This window comes from Brachyhypopomus gauderio, chromosome 5 (assembly GCF_052324685.1).
Source record: "Brachyhypopomus gauderio isolate BG-103 chromosome 5, BGAUD_0.2, whole genome shotgun sequence".
Classification (NCBI taxonomy): domain Eukaryota; kingdom Metazoa; phylum Chordata; class Actinopteri; order Gymnotiformes; family Hypopomidae; genus Brachyhypopomus; species Brachyhypopomus gauderio.
This window is the reverse complement of record NC_135215.1, coordinates 2,860,662-2,871,326: the sequence shown is the minus strand read 5'-3', so window position 1 is coordinate 2,871,326 and position 10,665 is coordinate 2,860,662. Positions and strand designations below refer to the sequence as shown.

Below are 10,665 nucleotides of genomic sequence, written 5' to 3'. Positions count from 1 at the left end.
AATAGAAGTGGACTAAACACCTAGGCTATAAAAGAACTACAAGCACGCGCAGAGGCAGAGGCCGTCAGCTGACCGGGACTTCCGCTGTCGCGCATCACGTGACGGAAACAGGAAGTGCTCGGCGAGAGTGTTTAGTGGCTTCTGCGGAGAAGCATCTTATTAATAAAACTTCTCGCTTTCTTCAGCCCCAAAAGTCCCTCTGCGTGCTTTTAAACGTGTCGACAAACATGAGCTCGTTTCGTTTACGTCCCCGGACTATGTTTTATTTTGGTCTTATCTGCGTCACTTTGAGTAACCTGTCCGTTATGGGCAAAATGTACAACAGAGCGAACATTATTTTAATATTGACGGATGATCTGGACGTGTCGAGTGGAGGGATGGTGATGTGTGTGTGTGTGTGTGTGTGTGTGTGTGTGTGTGTGTGTGTGTGTGTGTGTGTGTGTGTGTGTGAGAGAGAGAGTGATTCACCTCCTCGTGGGTGATGGGCAGTTATTAACGGAGTTTCCATTATTATCCCACAGATTCCTTTAAACAAAACTAGAAAACTCATTGGTGATGCTGGAATAACGTTTCTGAACACGGTACGTAGAAGAAACAAGAAAAACTTCTCCAAACTACAGAATTAATTTCAGCTTGTTTCTTGTTGTCTATGTAACTTGATAGTCTGTTCCCTGGTCATGCAGCTCAGCTAGTATTTCATCTCTGAATAATTCTCATTTCTACTCCAACAAACCTCTTCTTCGTCCTCTTCTTCGTCCCCCAGTTTGTGGCCAGTCCACTGTGCTGCCCCAGCAGGGCCAGTATTCTCACAGGCAAATACCCCCACAACCACCATGTGATCAACAACACGCTGGAGGGCAATTGCAGCAGCCCGGCTTGGCAGAAGACGCAGGAGCCTGCCTCCTTCCCCGCGCTCCTACAGAAGTATGGGTACTACCAGACCTTTTTTGCCGGGAAGTATTTGAATGAGGTAAGGGCATTTTTAACGTTGCGTTTTGAACTATATTACGCCTGTAGTGCCAACACAGACCAGGTTTTTCCAGATGGTTACAGATGATCGCTGTGTTTCCCCCCCCCATGTCACGCAGCAGTGGGCGCTTAGAGACGCCACAATGTGTTATTGGCTCAGTTACAATAAACGATTATGCAAATATATTATGCATGTAAATGAAGTAATTAAATATGTAATATTAATATGTGCTTCCAGGCATAATACATTTTGGTGTACAATTATCAATTATCCATACAGTGACCTCTGTAGGATATTTGTAATGTAATTATATAGGATTAACGCACTGCTTCACCCATGACTAAGCTGATCTGAGCTCCATCTGACTCTGGACCCCCCTGTCTCTGCTCTAGTATGGTAACAAAGAGGCCGGAGGGGTGGATCATGTGCCCCCAGGCTGGGACTATTGGTTTGCCCTGGTAAGGATAACGCCTCCATCACCTCCCACATTTTAATAAGTGGTCATCAGCACGCTGATCCCAAAATTGTTGGCATCGTCAATTTTTGCTATATGCTCCAGCATATTTTTAAAATTCATTAATCATTAATGTAATTCATTAATCTGTTTCTTTGCAAACCTTGTTCAAATGTGCTGTATTTCTAATATTCCATGTCTGTTTTGATTAGGTTTTGTTTATTTATGCTGTTAAAGGCAGTAGCTCTGGCTTTGACAGGCATGGGAGAGGCTGGTGATTAAGTACAGACTGCACAACTTGACAGACTCCACAGTCTTTGACCTCTGCCCTGAGAAAATCTAATCACAGGCAGCAAAGACAGTTGAAAAGCACATTTATTAAAGCTCATGTTTATTTAGAGACTTGTATAAATAAATTTGGCTTAAGCCCTAAATTTCCAGTGAACTGGAGGGAAAAGATAAGGCATAAGATCTTGATTGCCATTCCAATACATGGAGTTGTGCAGCCTGCAGACTTGGTATCTTAGGTGCTTCTCAGTGGATATCAACTTGTTGCCTTTGTAGGCTGTAGGCTGTAGGCAACTGTAGGCTGTGTGTCATACCAGTTCTGTCTCCCTTACTGCCTTCCACAGGAGAAAAACTCAAAGTACTACAACTACACATTGTCTGTAAATGGCAAAGCACAGAGACATGGGCAAAACTATAGTGAGGACTATCTGACTGACGTCCTGGTGAGTACTGGCTTTCAATGATCCCGACCCTAGACCACATAAGACTCCTCAATTAAGGCAGAGGTGTGGCTGGGGAAAATAAGGTGAAATGCAGTTGTTCAAAATCCCTACTTGACTTTATGCTCTCCTAGGCCAACATCTCAATAGAGTTCCTCCAGTACAAGTCAAACTACAGGCCGTTCTTCATGATGGTGTCCACACCTGCCCCTCACTCTCCCTGGACGGCTGCCCCACAGTATGAGGGCCAGTTTTCCAATGTCAAAGCCCCAAGAGATCCCAATTTTAACATCCACGGCAAGGTACCTTGTGTTTCAGATGCACTGGATGGAGAGTTTTCTTCTTCTTCCAAGTGTCTTAAATAAATCCGTTTTCCCTATTAGGACAAACACTGGCTAATCCGACAAGCCAAAACTCCAATGGCTAACTCGTCTGTGGAACTCCTTGACGATGCTTTCAGAAAAAGGTATGAATGTCGGGCTGTATATTCTCTTGAGACGTTGCGTGGACTTGAAGGGTTTCTGAGGTTTGGTCTTCCAACAGGTGGCGCACTCTCCTGTCCGTGGATGACCTGGTGGAGAAAATAGTGAAGAAACTAGAGGTTCGGGGCGAGCTGGAGAACACCTATGTCATTTTCACGTCGGACAACGGCTACCACACTGGTACATCGTGAGCAAGAATCCGGACTCTCTGGAGCCGACACACTCATAGCTGTCCTCTCTGTCTGTAATGTGGCTCTTTCCCTCTCAGGCCAATTCTCTCTCCCCCTGGACAAGAGGCAGCTTTATGAGTTTGATATCAGGGTTCCTCTGCTAGTAAGAGGCCCCAACATCAAGCCCAACCAGACCAGTCTGGTAAGGTAGTCAGGTGTTGAAGTATCCCAGCCACCACTATACCCATCACAGGGTTTTCTGCCATCACTTAATTGCCTTCTTGAACTTTACCCCCCCAGTTACCCGTGGCTAATATAGATTTGGGCCCAACTGTCTTGGACATGGCAGGGTACGACGCCAATAAGACCCAGATGGATGGGATGTCTTTTCTTCCAATTATGGTGCGTAGTTGGGGGGGGGGGGGGGGGCAGTATCCGTAAATATCTGGTATGCTGGCTTTGTGTTGCTTATACACACACCCCCCCTCCCATCTGAAACCATCTCCAGCTGTCTGCATGTGTCTCTCAGACAGGGAAGGGCAATAGCAGCACATGGAGGACGGATGTCCTGGTGGAATATGAGGGAGAAGGACATAATGTCTCTGACCCAAACTGCCCCGTCCTGGGTCCAGGTGTCTCGGTAGGGTACTTTGTGTGTGTGCACACAAGCAAGCATGTGTGCCTTATGTGTATCTGCAAATGTGTGTATTTTCAAACAAATTGAACAAATCGACAGCGGGAGCTATAAGTGACACTTCACATACTCTACACTGACCCCACCATTTTGTGGACCAAATGTACGTTTGTTCCTTTATCCAAGCTTAAAATTACGGGTAAATGTGGAGTTGAGTGTGTTGTATTTGTAATTGTCTTGTATTTATTGTGTCACAGTGTTCTGGAGCAATGGGTCTCCACACAAAATATTTCTCCAAGGGATAATGCGTTTTATTTTATGCAGTCATTAATATCCTCGCTGTCATTATTTGTGTCTCGCTCTTTCTCCCTAGGAGTGTTTTCCTGATTGTGTGTGTGAGGATTCATACAACAACACCTACGCCTGTGTCCGCACGCTGTCCCAGACAGCCAACTTGCAGTACTGTGAATTTGATGACAATGAGGTAAAGCAAAATCAGCACATTGACAATCAAGGCTCCATCTTGAGACAAAAAGCCTTTTACACCAGGCACCTCCCCACACCCCCCTACTCTTCTACCTGCAGGTGTTTGTTGAGGTCTACAACCTGACCGCAGACCCCTTCCAGCTGACTAATATCGCCAAGACCATTGACCAGGAGGTCCTGGAGAAGATGAACCACCGTCTGATGATGCTGCAGTCGTGCTCAGGACAGTCATGTCGAACTCCAGGGGTCTACGACTCACGGTAGGCACCGCTTGGCCTCAGAGTCTCTGTGAACTCTGATCCCAGTACATCTGTAACTTCTGTTCCAGCTTCCTACACCTTACCTGTATCAGGTGTATAAGGAACTGGAACAGAACAAAGTGTGGTCCGTTTGGGGTTCTTAAGCCTGAGAACCGCTGCTGTCTCATGAGCTCTCGCTGACCATTTCCAAAGATCCTCTGCACTTCGAGACAAACCAAACCCACACGTGCGTATAACGTACATGGGAGCGGATTGACCTGCTTGCTTCTTTCTGCTGGTCTCCATTCTATCAGGTTCAGATTCCAGCCTCGTCTGATGTTTGACAACCTCGGCCCGCACGTGGGCAGACGGAGACTGATCCTCAAGTGAAGGTGAGAGGGGGAGTGGAGACCCTGAAGACCCCCCCCCCCACCTTCATAACCTGTTCAACCCAACTCCCAGTGCCACACCTCCCCAAGGCCTTGCCTGTATTTCCACATGCTTCCCCCAACGGGTGAGATCATTGCGGGCTCACCGACGGGGACGGTGGGACACGGCCACCTGCACTCTGGATCCACATTCCCACAGGAATGCCACGACTGAATGATGCTGCATTGTGATTTCTCAATCACCTTTGACTATAGACGACTATAGATGGCGATCACGTTCCCGAGACCCTCTCATTTTTCATCGTAGATTATCTTAAGAAAACGGAGCAGGCAAGGGAAACGACACTGCTACACAAAGGTCTTGAGAACATGTTTAACGTCACTAGTCTGAGTAAAGGCCTGAAGCCTCCTTCTAACTATGAAGCAGCGTGCCCTCTTCAAATGGAGCTCAAGAGATTAAAACCAGGCCCCACTTACTGATACCACACCTCTTCACAGGTGGAGTCTATGTTGACAGATTCACTGTAAACATTACATACAGTGGTGGGGTGTGGGATCACTACAATTTAACACTGATGAGCAACACTGTCCATCTGAGTAAAAATTCTTAGGCCGGAAAATAAAGTGTGTGTTTGCTGCTTCATGTTTGCACCCAATGTGCAGTGATGTGAATTTTTATTACTAAATTGTCTATTTTACTATGCGTATATTGTACGGAAAGTGAGGATATGTTGCTTTGCTTATTAAATTAGCTGAAAATAAGATGCAAACAACAGCCTCACAAAATGAGGATAAATCTTTTCCACTTTGGACTGCTAAGCTTTGGAAAATCCATTGTGTTCAACCTGTTAGCAATAGCGCTGTACTATCCTATGTTGGTTTAAACCATAAGTAATGGACATTAATAAAAATGTTTCCATTGCCTTTGGTTGTGTGCAGTAGGGCCTGTTTATGTTAAATACTTACAGACAGTAAAACACAACAACAGACTTCTCACAGGAGTCCATGTAATTATGTCCATGCGTCTTTCCACTGAGGCACTTTCTGTAATGAATGTTTTAGTTTTGCACATAATTGTATTTTGTGTGTGTGTGATCTTGTTTTTTTCTGTAATTGATATACACATTTCTAGATTTTGTTGACTCAATAAAGGCTATTGTGAACTCTAAAGGCTATTAGTGACATCTCTTTAAATTTTCACTTTAAAGTTATTTTCAATGTGTGCATAATGCACTACATTGTAAAGGGCTCACTGCTGAACATGAATTATACATTTTTTTTATGTCTTGTGAATCTTCAAATGTACGAAAGGTCTGAAGTATAATTCTAATCTGAAGTAATTAGTTAATGAGTTAAACATTAAATAAAAGTGCTTGTGAAGGCATGTACCTTATATATCCTAAATTACTGGTTCGAGCGGTGCTTCTTTGACCCTAACACTTGCCAGGGCTTCCCCTTTGTTAAAATGTGCATAAATAAAAATTTTCCAGTCAGCATAGAGACAAGAATGTTAAAAGCAGCTAGCAAGGAATCCTAATGAATCCCAAATCGCTTTCACCAAGTCAACACAGGGAACAAATATTGAAGTTTCTCACAAGGTACATTGTTAAAATACCCACAGCCCTCATCTCCAGGACAGACTCTCCCCTTTGGCCAGTACCTTGCACCCCTGGGTCCTAGAGCATCCCGTTTCCGTCTCAGGTCCACCTACACAATATCTCCATCTCCATAAACTCCACTGCTCCAGGGCGGACAATTGGACCAAGGGCAAGTGGATACTAACCAGGCTAGAGGGCTCCCCCTGCAGGAAGTCATAGCTTATGAACTAGCTGGCGATGGCCATAGGGGTCACACACAGGGCATCATGGACCTCTCGACTGGGCCCTGATCCTGGATCCCTTAGGAAGCATTAGCAGCAGCAAGTCATCCCAAAAGCCCAGTGGAGTGATCTGACATGCACTAAAGTCGGAAGTTACACAAGGTTTTGCCAATATTTCCAAGGGAGTACATGTAAACTATCATAATTATATATTTGGAAGTTGCTCTAAGAGTGCCTGACAGATTCCACATAAGTAAATCTTCACATTATTCACAAAAATAAATGTATAAATATTATTACTAAATAACTTCCTCAAAGCTGTGTAATATATATTTTTTTTACTATAGATGCTACAGAGAAAAAGGCTGGTATTCAGTTCAAAAGCAGCTCAGAATATCTATTATTTAAATATCAATATCTGAAAAGGGCAGAAATATGTATTCTTTATTCTACTCATGAGTCGAGAAATGTTTTTGGTTAATTATTAATATTTGACATTGATAAATAACTTGCAAAAAATTGTTTTTATTGCATTTTATGGTAACACGAGTAACTGCAAAACCAGGCTACGTACGGGTAACTGTGCTCTAGTTATTTACCAGAAGGTGGCAGCATTGTGCAATAAATAATTCATCATAACCAATTAGCCTTCCCTTATCTGAAATTGATACCATTTGTTCATTAGCCAGTCAATTAGCAAACATGCGTGCAAGCATGTTCCACATATTAGTCATACATAATAGTTTATACTACTTATATATAAGAATCTATTCACAGTCAAAAGAATTACACTTAAAACGCAATTAGAGAAACAATTTAAACTTTATTCAGTGAAACAAAGTCTTTAATCAGAAAGGCCTCAATCGGTAACAGTTTATGCTTAAACAGCTACCTACAAAAACAGACCTGCAGAAACATCACAAACACAATCTTTACAACATCCTGCAAGTCAACTCTGTAGCACTGAGAAATTTACATCAACAGTAGCCGACCACATCCTAAATCATCTCTGCAGTGAGACTGGCCTTCATAACAGCAAGGAGAGAATCAGAACCCTCTCCAGATCCGCTGTAGTCTGTAGGTCAGCTGTTCAAAAGGTGTGATCGGACTTCTGTTTCACAATGGAAACACCCCCAAACCAACTTGCTCTGTGGTCTTCATTAAAGCAAATCATAAACGCACGTCAAAATGTACGCCCACAATCTTTCAGGTTCCCAAAAACTAGCAACGCAAATACAGGAACAAAACTCTATAGCGATTTCTATGCGAGTGAACCGTGTTTGGCAAATGAAGATTAAGTAGATTTGGAACATCTTTCAATATAATCATGTGCTGTCAAACACCCATGTTAACAACACTGGCCAGTGACGTTCTTCACAGCCAAAAAGAATGTGCATGGATTAATATAATGCATGCATTCATATACAGGTTTCCTTTAGTAGTACTCACACATACCCACAGCCTTTCATATAGAGTAGAAATCAGAGTATTAAAATAGAACGTAGCTAGAATGTTCACAGTCTTGCTCTACTAATGGGCTGTGGAAGCTTGCTTGCTCTTGGAAAATCAAGTTTAGAAACAACTTCCACAGAAGAAAGGATGTATAGTTGAACAATGGAAGAAAGAAAACAAAAAAACCCCACCACATCCAAAATGAGATAATAAAAGACATTCCCTGAATTACAATGTAAAGTGCCCGATATGCTTTGTAATTCTTCTCGAAAAATATACTACTGCCCCGTGTAACCATCAGTTTTAACCTACTAATACTGGAGGAACACAACCGTGGGACCATGAAGATTAGCTTCTTGATGCTAAATTGCTGTAGCGATTAAGCATTCAATTCTAAAATTATATTCAGCCCAGTGTTTAGAAGTATATGTTGCCATGGTGGTGTTTTTTTCTTGAGAAGCTACATCGTGTATTGCATAAACTGATTGCACCAGGCACATTTAAATTAAATTGCATCTTCCTTACATTATATCTTTGGTTATATAGGAAACGCATAAAAGTATATTTTAAAAGAAATCAGACCTTTTAGTGCGTCATTAAGAACAAACTTGACACAAACGAGTTATAGGACGGCAAAGACGCTATTACAGCAGGTGACCACAAGATGTCTCCACATCACCACACGTATGCTTCAATGGATATTGCAACATGTTATGTTCCAATATACCCATCAAAAATAAACCATCATGCAGAACTAGCAGGAACATATTAAAATAAAATATGCATATACATAAAAAAAATCAACCACTGATACACAAGTATCATTTAACATACTTTAACATGGTGTAATTGTTAACCTTGACCGTAGCATAGCCCACTGACAGATTGTCTGCTCTTAAAGACACATTTCTGTTCAATTCTGCATAGAGTAAACTACTGTATATTTACCAGCATCTGGGGGAGAACTATAATCAAATCTGTTCAGACTGAAATCCAGCTCTGCCTTTAACTGAACTGGAAATGTCAGTCAGTGAACTACGCACTCAGCGGTAGTATATGGGGCAAAGCACATCATATCGAGGACAAACAGATTTACACCATCAAGCAGACAGCTCTCCAACAGCTGCCAATGAAATGTACACTCCCTAGCAAGCCAACCCCAGGTCCCCAGCCTAGCCCCAGACGGGGGGTGGGGGCCCTCGGATCGCCCTCCAGCAGCGGGGCCGGCCCGTTCAGAGCTACGTCAGCTTGACATCCACCCCCCATTAACAGCACAGGCTTTGTGCTTGGCGATCATCTCCGTCGAGGGTTGTCAAGAGACGGCGATTGCCATCTCCAGAAGCTGACCTCCGTCTGGGACAAAGTGGCCGACGGACAGGTGGCGCTGTGCAGCTAGCCAGGGTCAGCCCGAACAAACCGGTCCTGCTACAACTGGGTTTGTTCCTCACACCAGCCGCACTTCAGTTCCTCTAAATGCAGCCCCGCTTCGTTGGTACTGACCCGTTGACTTCCTGCATTCTTCTCCAGTGACAACGTGCCCTACTTCACTGTCTCTCCCCCTCTCCCTCTCTCTCTCCCCCTCTCTCTCCCCCTCTCCCTCTCTCTCTCCCCCTCTCCCTCTCCCCCTCTCTCCCCCTCTCTTTCCCCCTCTCCCTCTCTCCCCCTCTCTTTCCCCCTCTCTTTCCCCCTCTCCCTCTCGATTCAGAAGTCTCTTCAGTCTTTACAGGTGGCTCAGTCTTAGCTTTCTTCTGAACAAACTTTCCCACAATCCAACATTGCCCAACGCGGGCCCATTCCCATACATTCCCCATCTTCCTTCTTGACTTCCTGCCTTAATCTGGACTTGCATTTCCACATATAATCTATTCCCCCTCAACATCACACTCCTCCATTGCTAACAAACACTCAGTCAGACTGCCGAGCCATTTTGGTTTGGTGTATCACTCAACACCGATAATGCAACTTCTGTGTTCCTGGTCAAAATCTGCCCCTAAAGCCTCAATCTAAAACAAGCTTCTTAGGTCCCAACCTAGAGTCAACTTGGACTTGTACCAACAGCGAAAGCCTAATCCTAGCACATCTATCTGCTGATGGTGCTGTGAACTGCACATCAAAGGCCAACTTTGTTTACCCCTCGGTAAACAGTGGAGCAGTGACTGTGAGCACAAGTCAGTGGGCCTCCGTACTGGGCTGTTGCTACGCCTCTCAAAAAAATAAAAATACAAAAAATAATAATAATAATAAGACTCTCGATTAAAAAAAGAGCACACTCACCCACATAAATTAAAAACAAGGAACAAAAATATGTACAAACCATAGTATCTACCAATTAAATAAAACATCAGGCTTGCATCATTCACAAGTTTGAAGGTAACAATACAGAAAGAACCAAAAAGACACAGAAAAACAAAACATACACGGAAAAGAAGGCGAGAGGGAATTTGGCACTAGGGGTGCATTCTGGGAAAGTGTGCAGCGACCCAAGTGCTCTCTGAGCATCGGCGTGTTTAGAGTTTTGCCACCTCGATCTAGAGTTCACGGTGGCACAGTGTCCAGTGGGGCTGAGCCCTGCGATCCGCCCCTCCCCCCCCCGCCAAACCCCTCCCCCGTTAGTCGTGGCCGCGGGCCGCCCCGATGGTCTCCTCCAGCCTTCGCCGGTACGTGTTGTAGCGTGCGGTGATCACCCGCACCTGGTCCTGCTCCTCCTTGTCCAGGATACGCAGGAAGTTGTGGAGCTCAGGGATGGAGAAGGCGTCCCACTGGAGAGGGAGAAGAGGGGAGAGGGCGGGTCAGGGCGGGGCGTGGTGGGCGGGGTCTGCAGCCGAGCGGGGGAACGAGGGCG

The 10,665-nt window shown here is 44.4% G+C and overlaps 2 protein-coding genes across 5 annotated transcripts in view; one reads left to right on the top strand and one right to left on the bottom strand.

Annotated features, from left to right (window-relative positions):
- The first annotated feature begins 56 nt into the window (after nucleotides 1–56).
- Nucleotides 57–5,722, top strand: gnsa (glucosamine (N-acetyl)-6-sulfatase a). The gene is made up of 14 exons (XM_077004896.1): nucleotides 57–380; nucleotides 522–581; nucleotides 764–970; nucleotides 1,363–1,428; nucleotides 2,057–2,155; nucleotides 2,287–2,454; nucleotides 2,536–2,618; nucleotides 2,696–2,814; nucleotides 2,903–3,006; nucleotides 3,105–3,206; nucleotides 3,334–3,444; nucleotides 3,812–3,922; nucleotides 4,024–4,184; nucleotides 4,478–5,722. Exons 1-14 carry the CDS (start codon nucleotides 228–230, stop codon nucleotides 4,551–4,553), a joined length of 1,620 nt encoding a protein of 539 aa, XP_076861011.1. The 5' UTR covers nucleotides 57–227; the 3' UTR covers nucleotides 4,554–5,722.
- Nucleotides 5,723–9,504: 3,782 nt separating this feature from the next.
- Nucleotides 9,505–10,665, bottom strand: part of rassf3 (Ras association domain family member 3) — a 30,966-nt gene continuing 29,805 nt past the window's right edge. For all 4 annotated transcript variants that reach the window (XM_077004884.1, XM_077004886.1, XM_077004885.1 and 1 more), the window contains one exon: nucleotides 9,505–10,582. In XM_077004884.1, the coding sequence (XP_076860999.1) occupies nucleotides 10,433–10,582 (150 nt within the window). In that variant the 3' untranslated portion in view covers nucleotides 9,505–10,432. The remainder of the gene's footprint in view (nucleotides 10,583–10,665) is intronic.